Source organism: Colias eurytheme, chromosome 11, assembly GCF_061535395.1.
Source record: "Colias eurytheme isolate Ceu_HAF_F1 chromosome 11, ilColEury1 Martin Lab GWU primary, whole genome shotgun sequence".
NCBI lineage: Eukaryota > Metazoa > Arthropoda > Insecta > Lepidoptera > Pieridae > Colias > Colias eurytheme.
The window spans coordinates 8,307,455-8,331,963 of NC_142990.1; the positions used below are offsets into that span (position 1 = coordinate 8,307,455).

Here is a 24,509-nt window from a genome sequence, read left to right on the forward strand (position 1 = left end):
CCATGAAATTTATTATTTTTTCAGTCGTCACATGAATAAAGTTCAAATGTTTATGCAATATACCGACTTAGTTTACCTTCAGTTTTCCTTGCACCATCTATACATATAATAAAATCGTAGGAAAGTCAAAACTGTACATTGAATATTTTTTTAAAAGAATACATAATCCATGATCTATAATCGATATAGAAGCCAAAAATATAGTTTTTAGAATTTTTGTCTGTTTGTCTGTTTGTCTGTTTGTCTGTTTGTCTGTATGTTTGTCCGAGCTAATCTCGAAAAGTACTGCATAGATTGACTTCAAATTTTGCATGAATATTACTAACAGGTCGTGTGAGGTTTTTTTAAACATATTATCATGCTATCACCTCCGGGGGAGGAGCTGTGAACCTTTACTTTTCTTACGTATTCCGTGTACTACGACAGCGTACAATCTAAAGACTCATGTTTAAATGTTGTTTTTGAGTAAGCCATGCTATTATCTAGCTTTACACTATAAAAACTACGTCATTTACGTAATTTGGGCAGAGAAACTGTTTAATGAATCTTAGTACTATAAATACAAATTTGATTCAGCGCCATCTATGAGATTTCGTAAAAATCAAATCAATTTACATGTTAACACTACTGAACACAATGTTAAAAATTAATAATTTAAATATAATTATGTTATTTATTTATTTAACTCTTTAACCCATAATAAATCTTCCCTTCCCTATAAGGTGCGCTTATATAATTCGTGTGAATATACTACATTTTTAAAAGTGAGGGTAGATGTATATTATAGACACCATTACAGTTAATCTAATATTGATTGTGTTCATTGGTTACATTTTTAAAAATCTTCGTGTTTTAATAATTCGATCACGAGGCGGGACTCTAATACAAAAAGGTTAGTTCGTTGATAATTATTATTCCTTCATCATTTACATGTTGTTAGTAAAAATATACTTTGACTGTTAATACTTTTGTTCAGTATTTATCTGTATGATTATTGCTTGGTAATTAATATATTTTCATGTCGTATACCTAATTATAAACATAAGTGTGATGTGAAACTAGCTGGATTTATTTTTACACACTCACAGTCTTATATTTTGTGTTAATGTTAAAATAGTATTAATAGTGTAAATCATAATATTTTTTCAAAGTTAAAAATATTTCCTTTTTTCTGATGGTGTTGCCATCGAATTAAACCGCGCTGTCGTTTCGTTCACAAAAAGTCATGTTATTAGGACCGAATATGTAGCCGCCTCAACTTACGGAAACGAGAGTAACCTGCGTTGTCTGTTAGTTATTGTATAGTCGAATTTAACGTTACATGGAAATTGGAATCTAAATATATGTATACCTACTTATATTAAATCTGTAGAGGTCAATTCTGCACATGAAATATATTTCCTAAATAACTATCACGAGGTGATTAGAGATCGACATCGACGTCAAAAATGTTTGTCCGTCTGTCTGTCTGTATAACCGTTATAGAAACAAAAACTACTCGACGGATTTAAACGAAACTTGGTACAATTATTTTTCATATTCGTGAGCAGAGCAGCAACTCCATTTTTAAGCTTTCGTCGCGTGTGCGTTCTTAATACGTGTATCTTAATGGTAGCTACACAGAAATCAAGTATGAAAGAAATGTTCTCCATATTATATAAAAAATATCTCCCGACATCATAAATGTCTATCTTTTATGGTTGAGCTTAGGAGTTCAAAGCTTTCTGATTATATTTGTCTACTAGCTGTCCCCGCGACTTCGTTCGCGTGGAATAGTGACTATGGGACCTATGACCATGGGCTCAGGGTGGGGCAACAATAAAAAATCATTTTTATTTTCATGCTCCCACTCCCGCGCCCACTCGCACTCCCACGCCATATGCCACGTTCAGTCCCAATCCCACGCCCACGCCCACTCCCCTTCACAATTAGTACCTACCAGATCAAAGCCAGGGTAAGCGCCCCACCCAGCCCCACCGTGGCTACGCCCATGCTGAATTACTACTTAACATACAATTATTGAGTAAATACGTACAACCATACTGTACTGTTGTACTACCATAAATAATTAAAAGAATTGTTATTAAAATTTCTTACTAAACTGAGCTAAAAAACTTACGTACCAAATTATTAAAGAAAATCAAGAAATGAAATGCCTAACCTATACCAAATAGTTACTACATATTGTAATTAAAAATTATGATTAGTATATAATATCGAAAATCAAAAAAGAAATGCCTAACTAATTCTACGTAAAATTTCTTTTAAATTATGTCATATTATTTTTTAGGAACCAAGGGGGGGGGGGGGAGAGGAGCAAATTCTATTTCCTTCCTTTCTTAAACGGATGTTTTTAATAATCTATGGTGTAGCCAGTAGCCACTGATCAGCTTAATCGATACTCAGTTTTTATCAAATCCAGCAACAAATCCAAATTAGATCTTTCCTGTCTCACGCACGTAACTAAAGGCTGAAGAGAGAGAGAGCGCGTAACTAAACCGTTTAGATGAAGAAAAGTGTATAGAAAAAGGAATAAATAATTTCATAAACTTCCCGACGATCTTTAAAAATAAATTATAACTTTAATTTTTTTCATTCCCACTTTTACCCCTATGTAGGTATAATAAGTGGATGAACCAATTTTGATACACTTTATCTAAGAACCAGCGTCGGAAAATATTCTGCCTAACAAAAAAAACCGCATCTAATTCGGTTTACCTGTTAGCCAGCTACGGTGCCATAGACAAACACACACACACACACAGAAATACATAGCGGTCAAACACATAGGTAACACCAGTCTTTTTGCGTCGGGGGTTAAAAATATAATACGACATAATTTAAAGGACATTTTATGTGGAAAATTTACATATACACCAGGGTAGATAATTTTTGAAACAAAAAAAAATCGCAGTAGGATGAAACCCATTAGAAAAGGATATGATAAAAATGTAAGGAAAAATAAATTACGGTCAATCGGAGTTCGGGAAGTGGGAGGGGGGGAGCTTTTAAGAGAAAAAAATGGTTTCTCTCGATTTCTCGATAATAATAACACCTGCTAATTTTTTTCTACATATTTTAATTGTACAGACATCACTTTTCCACAATTTTATTATATGTATTGATGATGATGATTGAGATTATAACACTCTTAGTCCGTTTTAACTTAATTTTTATTCACCCGCATCAGTGCCACCTAAAAAATCTTTATATATCGAAATTCGAGCAAAGTTAAGAAAATGAGAAATAAGAGTTCTCAAGGATCGTTAGAGATAAGAGGCTTACTATTGACCGAAAACAACATGTGTTATGCCGAACCTGAAACCGCTTCACAACGAGAATTGCGGCTCACAGCTGACCGCGAACGGCATGTACTATCCTGTGAGACCGAAACCATCACTGAGAGGGTATATATAACGTCTCACAGCTGATCGCAAATGGCATATTGTACTATCCCGTGAGACCGAAACCCTCACTGAGAGGGAATTACGTCTCACAGCTGATCACGATCGTCATATTTTATCTCGAGAATTCTGAAACTTTTACTCAATATGAAGACCGTTTGACAAATAATAGGGTGCACCATAATATTATTCGATCTCTCGAAGATGAACATGAGCATAAACTAGAGTAGGGACGCGAATATTACCATTATTTGAGACAAGAACGATTAATAAGTTTGTTTAATGAAAGATTAAGAATTGAATCTATTGGTCTCTTTAAACGGACGAATAGCAAGAGGCCCGTCTTACTGCAGACAGATTTCGACATAGTCTTAATGACTTAGAGGTAAACATAGAAGATCAATCTACAAATTCGGTGGTGTGGTCCGACAAAATAATATAAAAGTGGGTTTGCTTATAACCTCACAATTGATTACAGATCATCTTCTGTATAGGCGATATTAACGTAGTATGTTCTTTTTGTAATGCTTTAAAGTGGAGTAAGGAGTCGGCTTTCGTTTGAAGATACGCCGGAACCTTTGAAGTCACTACTTTTAAGTTTTATTTATTTATTTATTTTTTTTTTATTGTACAATAGGGGAGCGCTTGGCCACAATCTCGCCTGATGGTAAGCTGAGATGTGGCCTAAGATGGAGCGCGCTTCCCTAAAATGTACCTGTTCACTCTCCTCTTGAAGACCTCCAAATTGTACTCGTCGGGGAACACAGATTCAGGAAGCATGTTCCAGTCCCTAGCGGTTCGAATAAAGAATGACGATCCGAACCGCTTTGTCCGGGTAAATGGAACGTCAACCATGTGGCGATGCCTAGAATCTGTGCGCCTCGACGAACGATAGAAAAATGTTTTAGAGGAACATGTGCAATCTAAACAGTTCTTAGACAATATTAGCTCTTATAGTATTGCGTTTTAAATGATCCTTTGGTGCTCAACAATTATCAGATGCTCCTATCATTCTTACTTTTAAGATACAAGGTCAAGTTTATCATTTGATAGGATCCCTTTTGCCTGAAGGCCAACCTAAGTTTCTTTAAATATATTTTGTATTCGACTACGACGAATAATCGAATACAAGAAATCAATATTTCTCGAATTTAAAACTGAACTCATTTCACAATTTTAGAACATGTTAATTCATCAGGTTAATCCGTATATATGCGTTTTAAATCGACATTAGAAGCTTTTCCTCAAGATGGTGATATTAATATAAAATTGGTATAAATGCCGATAGACGGAAGTCTATCAGCACTCAGGAATTCCCTGAGCGTGTTATAACGCCCAGGCCACAGTATTACAATTTTTCCTACAGTAGGGCGACGAATGTATTTTCGCATAGCAACGAAGGGGAACTCGTGGGGGGTAAAGTGACGCGGGCCACGTACCACAAACATGTTTAGTTTGTGGTACCGAGCGCGAAAGAAAGTCATCGTGTTTTTAGTAAAGTTACTATATGTGTACTATATAGGTGCGCTCAAACTGTTAATCTACATTTAATTTAGATTATTATTTTAATTACTAAGAAATGTAGAATTTAAATCACATTCATTCATGTTTTCCTCAGATATTCGATGTCTATGATTTTCGATGATTTTAAGATTTTCTTATCAGAGTATTCAATTTTAATGTAGTTAAATTTTATAAGAGACAATTAAGAACATTCAAAAATAAAGTGACACGTATTTTTTTTAAACGACGAATGACGAAAAACGACCGAATCGCGGACGAAGTCGCGGGCAACAGCTAGTTATCTAATAAAATAGTGATATCGTAGCAAGGCAAAATACACCTTTTTTTAAAACCCTAACGCACATAAATTAATGTTTTCTATTACATGTTATTTCTATTTTATATGGGAAAACCATATAAAAATCTGTTGAGACTTTTTTAATTTACATTAATTAAACTCAAAGATACGATGGCCGACTTATTTCCATCTTTTCATAATAATATGTAGTACATAATTATATACACACGTGTATTGTATAGTAGTGGTAATGTATTTAAAAATCGGTTAAGTGCGAGTCGGACTCGCGACATTAAAGGTTCCGTAGATACAATTTACAAATTAGCTAAAGGGCAACTCCAAAAACGCTCACCCGTCAAATTTATTTGCTGATAGATAGCGGCCCGATAAATACTCTGAAAATTGTCTAACTTTCACGGTTCATGAGATACAGCCTTGTGAAACAACAAACAGACAACAAAGTCTCAGTAATAGGGACTCGTTTTTCCCTTTAAGTACCGAATCCTAAAATAAACTTTACTCGTGTTTATGAGTTAATTTACTGTTTAATTATTACACCTTATTAACTAGAGCAATCATTTTAAAAATAATATATGAAATGACCGCTCTTAATAGGTTTAAATAAGGAACAAAAAATCTTTTTTTTTTAATATATATAAAAGGTTATAATAGTTCCTTATACAATAAGATCGCCCTTTAGTTTCAAAATTTTACTATTAACGGACGTATAAAATTTTATAATGTTTTTATGGGTATATTTTATGTTTGTTATACTTTTTCTTTATTTGGGAAAAAGACACATCCGTAGGTATGTGGTAGCTTCGCGAATATATTCTACTAAAAAGAACTTGCCTTTTATAGGCGTTGCCCATCATTTTTCTGGCGATACTGAAAGTAAGTGTTTATACAATAAAATTTTGGAGTCAATTTTTTCATTGATGTCAGAGAGTTAAACGGTTCTATCCGGCTTTTCTGTGTTGACTACTTTCCTGAAATAAAATTATTATTATATTGTGTCAAAATTAATTGAATCTTTTTTATGTTTAAGGTATAATGGAGTCGCTAGTAGATTTGAGTAGCGAGTGTTCAGAAAACGGTGGTGTCCTGAGGGCATGGCTTGGCCCATTACTATATTTAAGTAAGTTTATTTCTTCAAAATATTACCTAGAATCAAAGACCGTATTATCTTAGATGGTATGTTTTCGTTTTCAAGCGTTTCAAATTAAAAATACCTAAAGTATTGAAGCATTTCGTGTACCCCCTCTAGCCAAATGACTAATTAGGTTTAACTGTATGAAAGACTTCATTATCATATATTCTTAATGTTTATCTGAACAAAAATTTTAAGATAGAAAAGATAAATTGAATGCTTATTGTATTATATTTCAGTTACGACGGATCCTGAAAAAATAGATGTAATACTTAAACATCACTTGGACAAGGACGACGTTATCAAGGTTCTTCATCTTGGTGTTGGCTATGGATCTTTATTTGCCCCAGGTAAGAAAAAAGCCAAATTTACTATTTTACACATGGTTTTAATAAAAGGCCATCTCGAAATGAGAAAAATATTTACTTGTGAGTCGAAACCGAACAATAACTTACTTGTAGGATGGTAGGATAGTATCTAAACTCAAAAGGAAAACCTTTCAATATTATTAATACTTAAATTATATATTTTATTATAGGTCCGATATGGAAGCCTCGTCGGAAAGTGATGATTTCTGTTTTACATCCAAAAGTTTTGACGAATTTCTTCGACACTTTTGTACAACGAGGTAAAAAATTAGCCGAGAACCTGGCTGTGATTGCAGTGGATAAAGAGCCGAAGAGTATTTGGCCGTATTTGAATTCACATAGTTTTGATATTATCTGGGGTAAGTAATGTATACTTACTTATAGTTACATTGGGCGGTGTGAAATTTCAGATTTAGGTTCCATAGGACAATAGCTAACCACAAAAAAATTTACGACTCTCAACTCCACGCCCTATAATGTACAGTTTAGCCGTTACATTCCCTTTTGAAATGTAAGACAAAATAATGACTAAATTTATTAAGGACTAAATCTTTTTAAATATTGGAGTAAGTACCTACCTATTTATTTATGTTTTTTCCAGAAACAACAATAGGAAAGAGCTCTATTGACTTCGATAGACATAAAGAAACATTTCTAGACGCAATAACACAAGTGAAAGATTATCTTACGACTAGAATTTTTCATTTTTGGCTCCAACCAGACTTCACGTTCCGTTTACATCCAAATTTTGCAAAAATTGAGGCACTTAAGAAAACTGGCTACGCATTTCTTGATGAGGTAATAAAAGATATAATATTAATTTTTAACGTATGCTTTTGCTTTGAATTGATTGATTCCGTTAAAAAACATAAAATATCATGATTTCTATAAATTTTTTAATTTGCAAAATATTGAATTTGTATTACAGGTTGTGCGAAATAAGAGAAGAGAATTTAACGAACAGCATGTAACAGATCAAAGCTTGGGGCAAATCAATGAAAAATCGACACTCTTCGATCTATTCCTATCCTTTTCTAAACGAGACAATAATGGGTACAATGATTTAGAAATGCGAGAAGAATTACTGTCTCTATTTCTAGCTGCTACGGAAACTTGCGCAAACGCAGTCTGCATCGTCTTAAAATTACTAGGAAAGTATCCTCTTGTGCAGGAAAAAGTATATGAGGAGTAAGTATATATCAGTTACTAGTAACTAAATCCAGGTCCACGTCATAGAATATAGTTAGGTACTGTATTAATATTAGTATACCGACATTGGAAAAATAGCAGATAAGGGTTTTTTACCAAATAATATATATCTCACTTATTGTATAAAACATACATTTTTAGAATGTGTGCAGCGTTTCAAGATCAAGACATGCTACCAAATAATAAAGAAGATCTTGCAAAATTAGAATATTTAGAGCGTGTGATTAACGAAACCCTTCGACTTTACCCTGCAGCGCCCTTCATAATCAGAAAAACAAATAAAGATATAAAATTCCGTGAGTATATTTAAAATGCTCATATTCGATGTAACAAAAACCTTTCAAGGTTTATCAAGGTATAATGAAATACGTCACAAAGATAATAACTATTATATCTATCAATAAAAAATATTTTTTATACAAAATTATTATATTATATTGCAGCGGATGGTATTACAATACCGGAAAACATAAGTGTACTGATATCGATTTGGGGTCTGCATAGAAACAAGAAGTACTGGGGCTCGGACGCAGACTGCTTCGACCCCGACCGCTTTCTGCCCGAGCGCTACACTCAGGTGCCCCCAGGCTGCTACATACCGTTCATTGCCGGTCCTAGGAATTGTCCTGGTTAGTACCCTATTTATTTATGTAGTTTCCTTATTTTGAACAACTAGTAACTACTTTAGTTAATAGATTTAGTTGCTAGGTTAGATTTGTTACAGGTAATAGTTATTGCTTCTTGGTAAATTTTCATTATGTCATTTTCATATGTTTATATTGATAATGCAAAATTGCGAAGCATAATAACAAATCAAGCGTTGTCAATTGAAAAAAATGTACAGCAGTTAGAATAAAACCTCAAAATTTTGTACATAGTCCATTTATTGATACAAAAGATACGCTACATAAATGTGATATTATCTATGTTTTGGATTTGTTACAGGTTATTCATACGCCATGATGTCAATGAAGATAACGTTATGTGTGTTACTCAAAGATTTCAGAGTCCAACCAGATCCCGAAGACGGTCCAATTCCACACATAAGAGTCAAGTTTGATATAACAATGTCGGTACTTGACGATAAAGTGGCACTAGAGAAAAGATAAAAATAAAACCTATGAATATGATGGTTACAGTCTTTTTTAAATAAACAAACAAAAAACTTTATTTATTATGTTTTTTTTTTCTTAAAGTCTATTTCTTTGCGAAGCCTTGATCAAATTAGAATATATTATGTTGTTGTAAGTTTTACATAAAATAATTATGATAAGAATTAAAGTCACCGTGAAAAAATTAAACAAACAATGAAGCAAAAACAACATGGGAATCCACTAATTAGCATAATTTATTATTCATGTTAAGAGCACTTCTGCTCTTGAGTGACTCGCGCACACATTAACACAATCGATTGTTATCGTTTTTTAGACCTCTTGACGGGTTTTGTTTTATTGTAATTTAGTATGGTTTTTAAGCAACAAAAGATTTTTTAAGAGGTACCTTTGTGATTTTTTTCTATAGAGTAAATTGTGTTTTCAATACTATACAACTTATTTGCTAGTATATCTCCTGAAGAATATCATATATTTATCTGAGATTTTTTACTGCATTTAATCATATACTTTAAAGCATTATAAAACACGCGTTTAGCTCTTCTATTCCTCTTATGAGTTTTTACCTATAAAGTAATAATAACAACATACATGCTTATGCACGATTTCATATTTCGAATATCTAATTATCAGTTAATCTGCACATTGTTCAGATCACACAAAATATCTAATTTTCAGTATTGCACAGACAATTTTACTTTTTATATACAGATATTTCACAGTAGTCTGTATTAAACTGAAGCGTACTTAACTGCGTAAGTTATGTTTGAGTAGGTACCATGTAGAGCAGCTAACAGCTATGATCATATTATCTTAAAATAAGAAAGTGAAAGTTTGGGAGAATATTTTATAATTTACTAGCTTTCCGCCCGCGGCTTTGCCCGCTTTGTCTAAAACCTAATAAATTAAATAACAAAACCTTCCTCTTGAATTACTTTATCCATTACAAAAAACCGCATCAAAATCCGTTTTAAATATTTAAGCATAGGTACATAGGACAGAAAAAGTGACTTTGTTTTATACTATGTAGTGATAAACGTGTAACGTTTTGTAAATTGCCTAAGGTTTTATTGTATTTTTATTTACATCTAGTTTTTGCAACTGGACGTAAATACCATGAAAATAATTTAAAAATAAATAAGAATATTATGTATATTAATTTTTAAAGTTTGTTTTATTATTTCCTTCGTTCTCATAATATGTACCTCTATGTACTACACTACCTACTTTACTATGGCATCTTTATATTATACTAGCTTTCCACCCGCAGCTTCGCCCGCGTAGTCTAAGAAAAACCCGCATAGTTAACGTTCCCGTGGGATTTCCGGGATAAAACCTATCCTATTTCCCGGGGTAAAAAGTAGCATATGTCCTTTTTTGGGTATCAAAATATCTCTATACCAAATTTGATGCAAATTGGTTCAGTAGTTAAGGCGTGATTGAGAAACAGACAGACAGACAGAGTTACTTTCGCATTTATAATATTATAATATGGATTGTCAATACTTTACACGCCTAAAAGTAAATCAGGATGTGATTTTAAAAAACCAAGATGAACTAATAATAATGATGATGAATTGCTCGTTTTTAATGACAGGAATTGAAAAATAAGAAAGTGATGTTGATAACATAATATTTTGAACCTAAAAATTAATTTCCTTAAATTTCGTTCTATTATATTAACTAACTTAAGCAGTTCCAAACCATCTGACCCGGATTTAAGAACTTTAATTTGCCAAATTCATAGGTTCCCCGAAAAGCAAAATCATATTAAAACTTAATATTAAATAGAAAGAATTCATAACATAAATATTTTCATACATAAATATAATATGTAGATATATTAATTAATTTAAGGCAAACGTTAGAAAACAAGTTTCAGATGACATAAAAAGGGCTTTGTAAAATTTTTATAAAAAATTACTACATATATTATCATCGCATTTCCAAATTACTTTAAGTTAATAATAGAATATTGGGAGAATTTTTTACATCAATTTAAGTATATTTTTTCCGTTACGAGCACAATGACAATGAGTAATTAACAAAATTTTTTGTGGTTAAATGGAGATTTTTTGTAAGAAAACAATAGACTACAAAATTATTCACTTAATTTTTTTTTGGGAAGCGAAGCCATTGTATTAGCATATATCTGTGTTACTAGTTGATCTATTAGAGCCACTATTATAGGAGAGTTGAGTGTTGTGTTTGCTAGACGGAGGAATTTATAATTAATAATGGCCACATTTATTGCATATTGTTTTGTGTTAATTTTGTGTTATTTTATTTACCGTTACAAAAATAGACGCATCTACTCGATGCTTCGGAATATAAAAACAGCCAAAGAAGATATTCCACTATTCGGAGTTTCTCTGTTTCTCCTGGGAAATGCTGAACGTATGTACACTTTTACTTTCAACGTAGAGTACAAGTAAAATATTATACATATTGTTATAAAGATAATAAAGTTTAAATTATCATCTGTATGTTTGTATGTTCTTGATGTACACTTATAAGGATCGTTGACAATGAAATGAGGAAATTATAAAATAGGTACAGGGTGTTTATACTTATTAACTTTCATTAATAGCACAGAAGAAGTTCTGTCTACTTCACAAAACATAGTTAAAATACAGAAATCAAAGCAGCCTTCATAATAAATAAAATTAATGTCGAAATTTAAAAATGTATTTTATATTACTTATATTTACTTAATACATTCATCCTAATGTGTGTGAAAATCCTAATGTGAATACACGTCAGTTTTTGTATAAAGTTTTCCAAATGTATAAAAAAGTTAAACAATTAAAAAGGTTAAACCAAAGTTCATGACTGATGTTAACATTAAGCCTATACTTTTTAAATTGGTAGTTACGTCATATTTAACCATACAGAATGCTCTTATGGAAAAATATTATAATATTAAATATCTAAGTATATCTTCTTACCAGCTTTATATAATACGGTCTACGTCTTAATCTAAGATATTTATAATAATTAATAACAACTTGCAATTATTCAAAACTAAGAATAACTAATTATTTATCATTCGGTAGTTACCTAGTTAGATTTTAATCAATAAATAGATTTTAATTAATAAAATTATTTTCGAATGCTTTCTATTTACAGATATAATGAACAAAATGATACAATATGGTCGGGCCGCAACAGCATTTGGAGGCATTACAAAAGCAACACTTGGACCTTTTGTATACCTCGGTAAGTATAATGCTGTGCCTACATTAAGATATTATATTTAGTTTTAACTCCTGTAAAAAGACCAAGACTCGTAGCTCAGTTTTTCTACCGTTAAAAAGTTGTGAGATCGTAGGTAATACGGTTAACTTATTTTGTCCCTATTTAAGGGACCTTCTGTCTTAAGTTATTCCGTAAAATATTATCATATCAATATTAAAAATCTTTAACGTTTTAAATAAACAGATCGACTTAGCCATCGCATTATTAGATTGTTTAGGAGGTATTTAGTACACAGTACCTACTACGGGCCAGCAACTAGAGTAGGTATTAGTGAATTAGTTGCACTCTGTTTGTTGACAAATTTAAGCGATAATAATATTGCCTCCCGATGAGCCGCTTGGAATAATTATACATTCCTTTTGGAGAACAGTTTGAATCGCTTGGAGCAATATTTTTATGCGATGGCCAAGTCTAAAGAGCATTTAAAGAACTAACGCTCTAAGTGCACAGATGAGAGCTAAGGGCCAAGTCGTTCGATGGCCAAATATCTCCGCACAAGGTACATTATTATTTTATGTTTTTAACCCATTGAGCCCCAAACGGCCCGATCGGTCCACGACACAATAGATTTTCTAATGTGTCTGTGATTCCAGGGCCTGAGTTATTAATAATATTGTTTTCATATTTCAGTAATAACCGATCCAGCTTCAATAGAAGTAGTTTTGAAAAATTGTCTAGAAAAAGACAAATTACATCGATTTCTACATTATTTTCTCGGAAACGCCTCAATTTTTGCACCAGGTAAGTTCTTCATAATTACCTTATTATTAATCCTGGAATCTTGCCAAAGAAGTTTCACTTCTGACACGTGTGCTCGGCACATACACTCTTTTTATTTATTAATGGTTTCAGTTTAAGGAATACCTACGCTTGAATAATGAATGTGAAACATATAAAAAAGTTCGAAAATGTATAAGTGAAAAGTGATGTCCCGTGTCCCCTAGTGGAGTAAGGGGCAGATGCAGTATGCATAGATCTGTTTTACTGATCGATTTTTTTAGAGTAAATGTAGATCATCCTTTTGTGTCCTGCCAGACCAAGACATTTTTTTCTTGGTCTCCACCGGGAATCGAACCCAGGACCCCTCGTTGCTACGCTTACCAAGTACCAAGTGACCTGTACCAAATCTACGAAGATGTATAGGTAATGAATAATGATATTTCCTGTTTTTCATTAGACTGATTTTTCTGTAGTACCTACTTACTATTTTGGTCTAAAACTGAAATTAATTCCGAAGTATAGGGAGATATCATTTAAATTTCGATTAGCTACATCATACTTAATTGTCGTCAAAGTATTCACCTATTTCAAGTATTTTTATAACAAATATTTTTTTTACAAATAAACTTTTATTTTATTTCAGTTTCCATTTGGAAGCCTCGACGTAAAGTGACAGTTCCAGCATTTAGTCCAAAAATCATATCAAGCTTCTTTGATATTTTCGTTGAGCAAAGTTTGAAATTAGTTGAATCACTAAAACCGATGGTAGGAGCAGGAAAATTTAAAATATGGCCATACATTAATAGTTATAACTTGGACTCTGTTATGGGTAAGCTAGAATTCCTAATCAAAGCACGCAATATCCATTTTCGACTTTAAATCAATAGATATTAAGGTATAAAATAAATTTTCAACTGACTTCCAAACTGCAGGAGGTTCTCAATTCAACTGTATATCTCTTCTTGGGTTTGTTACTTCAGAACTTTTGAGTGATTCTTTATTGTGTGTGGTTCCCAAATTTAATTGGAACCACCATTTAAATTTATTTCTATTTAAGTTTAATGTTTTGTTAAAGAGAATTATGTGTAAATATTATACCCAATTTTAAATGTATAAAACAAAATTGATATTTTTTTAGAATCCTCAATGGGCATATCCTTGACAGATGAGGACAATTATGACGTATTTTTAAAGGCTTCATATGATGCTATGAAATATTCCAGTGAGAGAATATTTCATCCATGGCTCCAACCAGATTGGATTTATAAATTTTTTCCGCAATATGAAAAGTTGAAAAAAGCTACGGAAATCATACATGATTTAACTGACAAGGTATTTCGTTCTCGAGTTGCTAAAAATTACATATATGAAAATAATATTACAATAGTGTTATTAAGGTTGATGTTCCGACCGTCCCTCCATACATTTTTGATTACCTCTAAACACTTAACACAGACACTATTTCTTTAAAACTAATCATTTTATCACTTCTCTATAATGAAATGTGTGCGCGTTCGACCTTTTTAATCAATAATTTACAATATTTACTTAGAAAAACAACAGTAAAATACCGGAAAAATTTGACACTTCTACAGTAGTGTGCGTGACTTTTGCCAAGCGAAACACGACATAAAGCACGACATCTAGCGCATAGACTATATACTTATTACAGATCTAGCGCGTCAATGTCTAAACGAAAGGCGATGTTTAGACATTGACGCGCTAGATGTCGTGCATTCGCGTTCGTTATCTTATGCATAATGAGCATAATTCTAATAAATCAAAGTTCTGTGTAAAAATTGAGTAATTTCATTTCCAATCGTTCAAAGAAAATAACAATAAAATAAAATAAAACTAATGACCTTAGAAACTATGTTTTTTTTTATTAATTACTCATTATTGTTCGTCCGTCGTAGGTCTGTAAACTGTATTGTACACTGAAGGTAAATGGTACTGTAGGTACTTTAGTTCGGCGTCGTCGCTCGTCGGCTTGATATAAAATTACATTCTTGATTTCATTGACACGCGCTATGATTTGCGCGCGGAATTTCTTGTGTTGTGAATTTATTTTTGATTCAAATTGCAATGTTTCTCTAGTATGCATTTGAGACTATATTGTAAATTGTAATAATTGATCGTGGGTATAGTAATTAATTATTCTAATAACGCAATTAGTAATATATGTATTTTCGGTGGGATTCAAAACAAAAAATTGGCCCGTGATTTTTATGAAATTTCACCACATTGCAAATCACATCAATCATAGTTCATACACATGTATGACGAAAGTGATTAGTATTGTGGCTAACATTGACTCATCAGTTCATCACTGAAACCAGTGATAAATCAGTACCTATATCATATTGTGTTTGAATATTTTTAAACAATGATATAAGTATACAATTATTATAAATCGGTAAACTATCAAAGTAATCACAAACTTGCAAACATTGGTAAAATGTCCAGTACCTAGTTTATGAGCCTATTCATTACAATCAAACAAACAAACAAAGTTTTCCTCTTTATAATATTAGTGTAGACAAACACTATGAATACGATCACGAATGCAAATTCGGGGATTTTCTAATTATTGCTAAATAATAATTGAATTCGTTTTGAAATACTCTATAATTTTTAGTGTATAAATAGACATTTATAATGTGGTGCTCATTTTTTTTGTACTGCTAACGCTATTGTAGGTACCTATTTTCGTTGTTTTATTTCAAGTGAACACGGCCATACAATTTTGTCACGAGCCGCCTATGATTGTAGCACAGACTAATAATAATATACTATTGTAGGTACTTTTGTTAGGCTCCTTCGTCGTCCGCGTCGGCTCGAAAGTTCTTGATTTCATTGTCACGCGCTATGATTTGCGCGCGGATTTTCTTGTGTTGTGAATTTATTTTTGTATTATTATTATTTTTTATTTTTTTTTTTATTTTATTGATTCAAATAAAATATTTCACTAGTATGCATTTGAGACTATATTGTATTATGTATAATTTATCGTAGGTATAGTTATTCTTATAACGCAGTTATATTTTCGGTGGGACACTAATTTGACCCGTGATTTTTCTGAAATATCACCACGTTGCAAATCACATCAATCATACACACGTATGACGAAAGTATAGTGGCTATAATTGACTCATCAGTTCATCACTGAAACCAGTGATAAATCAGTATATCATATTTTATTGTGTTTGAATATTTTTTAAACAACGATATATACAATATTATTATAAATCGGTAAACTACCAAAGTACTTCCGAATTTTCAGACAGACAAACAAGTAGTTTGAACACGCAGTTTTCTTATACTAGTAGCAAAAATCAAAACCATAATATTATGTTTACCTACTATATTTTACTAAAAGTCGAGTGCGTCGAAATCGTAAATAATAATATGTTTTTCACCTTCCTGGTTATTTTCCCATAGTAAATAGTGTTTTAGGTTTGTTGTTGTAGGTAGGAATAATAATAATTATTCTTACATGTTGGTTATGAAATGTATATTGAAATAATTTACTTTTACAAATCATTAGTGATATAAGTTTTGAGTGAAAATGCTTGGATCAGCATAATATTATATGGTACTTCAAATACATGTTTTGATAAAAAAAACAATAGTGTAATAAAATAAAACTGCGTTTTATTGTAATCAATGTTGACAATTTTAAATTCCAAAATTATTGATCAATAAAATAGTATACACCAACAAATATAACTTTTATTTTTATAACAATCGTTCATAATATAAACCGTAGCAGGTGGCGTTTTGAAGTTCTGTCTACTCATACAGAAAAATGGAAAACTTGTTTTTTTTGTAAACAATTTATTACTCATGTTTAGTGTTGCCGCTCGATAGTCCACTATTGATAGTCTATCGATTAACTATCGATAGTTGGGGAAAAGCAATAGTATCGATAGCACTATCGATACTATCGATAGTGTCGATACTATCGATAGTATCGATAGTCCTATAAGCGTAAATACTATCGACACATAGCAATACCATCGATAGTATCGATACTATCGAAGCTCAATATCGAACGAACTATCGATACTATCGATAGTGTCGATACTATCGAAGCTCAATATCGAACGAACTATCGATACTATCGATAGTGTCGATACTATCGATAATATCGTCCCATCGATAGTGACCTTAGCTATAGCGATAGCTCAAAACTATCGATAGTATCAGTACTATCGATAGTATCGATTGTAGTTGCAATATTCAGTAGCAATAGTATCGATACTATCGACAGTAGTTAGTATAGCAACTATTGGCAATCAATACTATCGATTTTATCGATACTATTGCAGTTCATCAATAGTATTCCATGATTAACGCTATCGATAGTATCGATAGTATCGATAATATCGATACTATCGATAGTGCTATCGATATTCTGACTTATTTTCAAGGTCAACTATCGATAGTCAAACTATCGATAGTTCGGCAACACTACTCATGTTGTTTGGCAACTCGAAGCGTGGTCGTCCGTCGTAGGTACTTTTGTTCGGCGTCGCGTCGTCGTCCGCGTCGGCTTGATATAAAACATTCTTGATTTCATTGACACGCGCTATGATTTGCGCGCGGAATTTCTTGGTTGTGAATTTATTTTTGTATGCTATGCATTTTAATTGAATCAAATTGCAATATTTCTCTAGTATGCATTTGAGACTATATTGTAATAATTGATCGTGGGTAGGTATAGTAATTAATTATTCTAATAACGCAATTATATTTTCGGTGGGATTCAAAACAAAAAATTGGCCCGTGATTTTTATGAAATTTCACCACATTGCAAATTATATATTATACAATTACAATTACAATTATTATAAATCGGTAAACTATCAAAGTAATTACAAACTTGCAAAATATGCTTTTCCGAATTTTCAGACAGACACACAATTTTATTAGTTTGTTTTAGCAAAGTAGGTACCTATACCTATACGCTTACGTCGCGCGTCGCGTCGTCGAAAACGGTGCGCCGGGCGCCCAGAAACAAACATACCTAATTCAGTTACAATCCTTTTTTTGTTCCGTAATTTATTGTATTTATTCTAATACGATTTTTTTTATTCGTCGGCCAGTTCTACTAGGTATAAAAAGATAAAATTGAAATATAATTATTGTAGCGACAGCCATATTATGTTACTATGTTTTCGTAAATATGTTTTTCACCTTCCTGGTTATTTTCACATAATCTTATCTTATATATAAAAATGAATCGCAAAATGTGTTGGTAAGCGCATAACTCGAGAACGGCTGAACCGATTTCGATCATTCTTTTTTTATTATATTCCTTGAAGTACGAGGATGGTTCTTATAGCTAGAGAGCTAGTTAGTTTAGTTTTAGTGCAGTGGCAGTGTAAATGTTGTTGTTGAGGTTATGTAAATTTAACACTTTAGTTAACTACCTACCAAGATATAAAGAAATGAGGATAGGACACAATAACTATTGGTTGAGGTATTTATAAACTCATAATATACTTTTAAAAAAATCACGTTTTAATAAATTTCTAGAATTAAATTAGAACAGCTGATTCAAAATAGCCTAAAAAATCTTAATAATAATAATTACGCTTCACAGCAAGAAGAAAATATGTACCATATGTACCCGCAAAAAGTCGATATTGTGTTGCCTACCGTTCGACTCAATGGCTAGGGTTGTAACTACCTTTAATAATTATTACCAAACTAATAAACCGAGTGATGCGAAATAACCATAATTCTTTTAGAGTTTGATAAAATGATCAGGCAGGTATTTTCTTTAATCCTCTGAATTCTCGGTTACTAAATTGTATCGTTGAAATTATTCTTAATCGCGTAAATTTAATAAATAATCATATGGAAAACACTTTTCATTTGTTTTTTTACTTTCACGCCCAACTACTATACAATAATTACGTTGTTTCGGTATTTTGACGAGAAAACGCAGGAAACATCCGTTGTATCATTTTAGATAGATTGTATATTTTGTATCTGTAGAATTGAAATCAAAGCTATGTATATGTTGTCTCCATTCTTTTCTTATCGGATTGTTGATCCCAATGCGAATGCGTCACTTAAATTTTATAAAAGACAATTAAGAACATCAAAAATAAAGTGATACGTAAATATTTCACAGTGCAATATATTATGTAATTAATAATAATTATATATTTATGAAAAAATAATTACATCAGATTTAATAATAGCAATTGTTTTGAATGTACATAATATGAATAAATGATTACATCATAATAGTAATAATCACAATTGTTTTATTTCCCATTTGTTGCAACCCTAGCATATTTTCATGTAGCAGCAGAAGTACCTACACTGGCGGCGCGGCGGCATCGTGCGACATCAAAGGCATTGCCTTACTAGGTAAGTTTATAATGACTCATTTCTTTTATTATATAATTTACGTTTTACTTTTACAGAATCCGATTCAATGGATTATGAAGACGAGTCACACAACGCCATACGATAGTGATGATGAATGAACATTACATTTTTTTACAACATTCCGATAGTAATAATAATCTATTTTCAAATATCAAAATGGCAGACGTGGTCAAATGGTTTCAAAGTTCGCCAAAAATTTCCACCTGTCTTACCTAAGCGCGCGCCCCGTCCACCACTCTGGGCTTAGTGACTCCTCATCTCATGTATAGTAGGTATAGGGGAATCAACACACAAAAATCCAGGTCTGGTCAAATACATACAGGTAGCTTTGCGCTAGCTCTCTAGCTATTACTTCTTATGGAGAGAAAACGTAAACATGTACCACGGGCGAAGCCGGGGCGGACCGCTAGTAAATAATAAAATAATAAATAGTGTATTAGATTTGTTATTGTATCTTGTATACCTACGAATAATTATTCTTACGTCTTGTTGGGAAATGTTCAAATACCTACCTATTGAAATAATTTACTGTTACAAATCATTAGTGTTATTAGTTTTGAGTGAATAGGCATGGATCAGAAATTCAGAATATAATATGCTACTAACTACTCAAATACATACATGTTTACACAACAAACACTATGGATACCTACGCTCGCGAATGCAAATTCGGTGATTTACTAATTATTGATACCTAGTCATTGAATTCGTTTTGAAATAGCCTGTACTTTGTAATTTTTAGTGTTATAGACATTTATAAAATGTGGTGCTCATTTTTTTGCAATAAATCATCCCGAACGCTATTGTATTTTCGTTGTTTTATTTCAAGTGAACACCTATACAATTTTGTCACGAGCCGCCTCTGGCCTCTGGGTGAAATAAACAAGTCAAATGATTTTTGTTCTAATTGTATTTTGGTAGTAGTTTGTTTAGAATTTACATTACCATTGTTTAATTTTTATTTTGTATTTGCAGTAAAATAAAAAGATGAAAAACTTCATTAGGTATATTGTACGACACCTCACTCTGAATCGCGCTAGCGAAATTTTTTCGTTACAGAGCACATATACAACTTTCGGACAATCTTCATTGAGGCCGGCCGGCAAATCGAATATGTCGAGAAACTTCACTTATTCGATGGAGGTATTCTACCTTCCTTCCTCCACAGTTGTGGGACCCCGACGTGCATTGAACACGCAGCTTTCTGATACTAGTAGCTAAAATCAAAACCACAGATATGTCTGTGATCAAAACCATAATAATATTTTTACCTATTATTTTACTAAAAGTTGAGTGCATCGAAATCGTAAATATGTTTTTCACCTTCCTGGTTTTTTTTCCATAGTAAATAGTGTTTTTGATTTGTTGTTGTATGAATAATTATTCTTACTTGTTGGTTATGAAATGTATTTTGAAATAATTTACTTTTACAAATCATTAGTGATATTAGTTTTGAGTGAAAATGCTTGGATCAGCATAATATCATATTTGCTACTTCAAATTCAGCATAATATCATATTTCAAAATAACATCGAACAATGCGTCGAACACATTCATTTGACATTTCAAATAGAAACTATGACATATGACGTTTGCAAGAGAGATAGATATAGGTATGTGTCAAAACAAAACTTTTACTTTTATTTCTATTTATTCGGTATAATTACAACTTAATAGTGATAAATATGATCATTATAAATACAAATAGGAATTAACAATATCACGAACACGTGACACAACTAGTATTTTACCGATTCCATACGTAGTCATACATGTTTCAAAAGAAAAACTTTTACTTTTACTATTATTTCAATTTATCCGGTTTAATTAAGACTTAATATTGATACATATGATCATTATAAATACAAATAGGAATTAACAATATAACGAATACGTGGCACAACTAAAATTTTACCGATACCACCCGTGGTCATTCTCCTTTGTGGGTCATTTGTAACAGGATGGCGGTTCTACAGCGAAAAAAGAAAAATGATGGTCAGAACGCTGATACCGGATACCTTAAGATACTGTAATATAAAATATTACTAGATTAGATAAAATATTATAGGTAGTATCTTCACCGTGTGTGACGCGCTTTACATTCACGCCATCTAGAGTTAAATCTTTATCATTTTTGTATACGTCTGTGTGTGTAAACGACCCTGTATGCAATGACAGATGTTAAAACGCATAATTTTACCGAATTGGGTGGATTTTAAGGCAATGATATAACATATTTCAATAAAATATAATATTCAGTAACCGCCATGACTATTCCTAGGTTTGATGACTATTCCAATTACGCAAAAACTCAAATAAACTAGAAATGTAGAATTCAGCGCCATCTAGCGGGATATTGGCTGGGAACAGATCGTTGCAATCAACTTTATTATTTTAACACACTTCAAAAATCCCAGACAATAACATTAGAAAAGAACTACTTTTTTCACTTACATTTCATTATCTTTTACTTCAGGTAATCGTGAAAAAGAAATCTCAGATGAGAAAAATTCAGACAGGGGAAGCGAAAGTCCATGAAACAAATGGTATTTTCTTTGATTATTAACTCATTTGTATATTTTGTTATGTAGGTTCGTCTCCTTTAGCATCTGACTTATGAAATATTTTAAAATTTTTAGATGGACGGAAACAGTTGTTAACCTTTCTTGATCAATTAATATCCCATTCTGGAGGTGTTGATGGTTTGAATAATTTGGCGATACGTGAAGAAGTGTTGACTTTTATTTTAGCAGCATCAGACACTTCGGCCGTCGCGATCGGTAATACTCTGAAACTGCTTGGCAAATATCCGGAAATACAGCATAAAGTGATGGAAGAGTGTGTATCTTCGTATTATTTTCTATGAACGACTATTTACCTATAATTATGTACGAAATCGCAAGGAAAATATCCCATGCAATTTGTAGACATTTCATAATATATTATTGAATTGCCTACAGTTTTTCTTTGCATACAGCTATTAATATGTAGTTGTTAAACTAAGAGTATAAACTTTTGTTTTTCATTAGTTATAATCCGGTCAAATTAAGCTTGAAAATAGTATTGAAATTAGGATAATTCCGACAAAGCCAAATTTTGGTGAGGAGCTGGAGTGTACCATAACAAATAAAAATTGAAAAGTCCCTACTTATCCCATGTGTGCAAAAGTTATTCGGGGTCAAAGGTCAAAATTTGCTCCTCACCAAAATTTGGCTTTGTCGGAATTATCCTTATTTCAAATGCTTAACTTGACCGGATTATTAGGTATTGATTTTGTTTATATCCTTAGCTGGCCTCACTTTTTTTTATTTTCAGATTAGATTCTCTCTACGGGGATTCAGATCGTCTCATTGAAAAAGATGATTTTCCAAAGCTTCAATACTTAGAAAGAGTTATAAAGGAGAGTATGAGACTGTTCCCACCAGTACCATTTATTGTACGAACTGCTACTGAAGATTCTCCTTTGAGTAAGTAAAGTGAACTGACCAAAGCTATGATACTTATTACTCAGAAAGAATATGTTGTCGAAGCTTTTTTATTTTTGAACATGCTGGTTTCCTTGCAATGTTTTCCTTGATCGCATCGAATACATACTCCAAAGTAGAGATGATGTTAAAAAAATTGTATCAACCTCATTTGAACAAAAAAATATATGGATCAGGATTACCATTTACTTCAAACTTCTCGCACTTCTCGCAAATTACTTATTAATAATAAACCGAGATGGAATTATTTAACCCTGTATTCAATTCTGTGTTGCAGTTGTGCCCGCGCATTGCTCCGCTCCTGTTGGTCTAATCGTGATGATATAGCCTTCCTTGATAAATGGGCTATCTAACACTGAAATATTTTTTTAAATCGGACTAGTAGTTCCTGATATTAGCGCGTTCAAACAAACAAACAAACTCTTCAGCCCTATTATATTAGTGTAGAAGATATTCTTATAAATTAAGATTGATAGTAAAAAGTAGGTACATCGTAAGAATATAAAATACTTTACTTTCATTTTCCAATTTCATTTTAGATAAAGAAATTACAATACCTGAGGGAACAGGTATAGTTATAAACATTTATGGTGTCCATAGGAACCCCGTTGTGTGGGGTTCTGACGCCGATTGCTTCGATCCCGACAGATTTTTACCGGAACGAATGCAGGGCATGCAACCTTGCTCTTTTATGCCATTTAGTCAAGGTCCTCGAAATTGTCTGGGTATGTATCATATAAATTTTGACTTAATTATTGGTAAACAACTTGCATTTAAGACCGTTTAAAAATCATCTCAATAAGATCTAAAAAGAAGCACTTTCTTAGGAGGAAAGATTTCTATATCTTCTTCTTGCGGTATGCATTTACATGAAACGAGCGAATGCTCATTCTAATCCCGCTATGTCAAATTATTTTAGTGTAAACCTTGGTTTAAACAGGCGTAGAGCATTCTTTCGTTGTTCGTGCGTTCAAAAAGATTCTATACAGTTTTCTGATAATGAACAACACTGACGACACGACAACCTCTTGTTCTTGCTCTATGTTCATTTGATGTAAATGCGCGTAACACATTTTAAAAGTAATGCTAATGGTAATAAATTGGATTAATAACAGCATTTATTTACATTACACCCATTATTATATCACTGACAATTTTGTCATTTCCAGGTTATCGGTATGCTATTATGTCAATCACAACAGTCCTAACGACTCTTTTGCGACGATATAAAGTCATCGGAGAGCCAGAAAAAACCCTTATACCAAAGATTAGATGCAGATATGACCTCATGATGAAAGCTATCGACGGATATGAAGTTGCTTTGGAATTACGATAATAATAAATAGCAATAAATTCTGAAAGATGTTATTTATTGTGTAGGTTTTGATTTGTAGTACATAATAATACGTTCGCAGATACATAACTGTATACTTAATTGATTTTTTATCGGGTAATATTATTTTTACGAATAAATAAAAATGACAAAATAGAATTTGGTTGAATAGAACATTTAAAGTTACTACGTTACTTGTAAATATATTTACTTTTCATTTTTTCTTATAAGCACATTAAAAATTGGAGATGTACTTCAGTA

The 24,509-nt window shown here is 32.1% G+C and overlaps 2 protein-coding genes across 2 annotated transcripts; both read left to right on the plus strand.

Moving 5' to 3' along the window:
• The first annotated feature begins 5,911 nt into the window (after positions 1-5,911).
• Positions 5,912-9,082, plus strand: LOC149904733 (putative cytochrome P450 313a4). The gene is made up of 9 exons (XM_090107620.1): positions 5,912-6,099; positions 6,254-6,343; positions 6,595-6,705; positions 6,894-7,082; positions 7,325-7,521; positions 7,652-7,911; positions 8,074-8,228; positions 8,376-8,561; positions 8,878-9,082. The coding sequence occupies exons 1-9, from the start codon at positions 5,946-5,948 to the stop codon at positions 9,039-9,041; spliced, it is 1,506 nt and encodes a 501-aa protein (XP_089963746.1). The 5' UTR covers positions 5,912-5,945; the 3' UTR covers positions 9,042-9,082.
• Positions 9,083-11,238: 2,156 nt separating this feature from the next.
• On the plus strand, positions 11,239-24,503 carry LOC149904734 (cytochrome P450 4C1-like). The gene is made up of 10 exons (XM_090107618.1): positions 11,239-11,441; positions 12,174-12,263; positions 12,933-13,043; positions 13,666-13,851; positions 14,161-14,354; positions 21,907-21,976; positions 22,070-22,268; positions 22,746-22,897; positions 23,455-23,640; positions 24,085-24,503. Exons 1-10 carry the CDS (start codon positions 11,282-11,284, stop codon positions 24,249-24,251), a joined length of 1,515 nt encoding a protein of 504 aa, XP_089963744.1. The 5' UTR covers positions 11,239-11,281; the 3' UTR covers positions 24,252-24,503.
• The last annotated feature ends 6 nt before the right edge of the window (positions 24,504-24,509 follow it).

Coding starts and splice junctions, on each gene's coding strand:
- LOC149904733 (XM_090107620.1), top strand. CDS start 5,946: ATGTTTTTATGGGTATATTTTATGTTTGTTATACTTTTTCTTTATTTG. Junction 7,912..8,073: donor CAGGAAAAAGTATATGAGGA/GTAAGTATATAT, acceptor ATACATTTTTAG/AATGTGTGCAGCGTTTCAAG. Junction 8,229..8,375: donor AAATAAAGATATAAAATTCC/GTGAGTATATTT, acceptor ATTATATTGCAG/CGGATGGTATTACAATACCG.
- LOC149904734 (XM_090107618.1), top strand. CDS start 11,282: ATGGCCACATTTATTGCATATTGTTTTGTGTTAATTTTGTGTTATTTT. Junction 11,442..12,173: donor TCTCCTGGGAAATGCTGAAC/GTATGTACACTT, acceptor TTCTATTTACAG/ATATAATGAACAAAATGATA. Junction 13,044..13,665: donor CGCCTCAATTTTTGCACCAG/GTAAGTTCTTCA, acceptor ATTTTATTTCAG/TTTCCATTTGGAAGCCTCGA.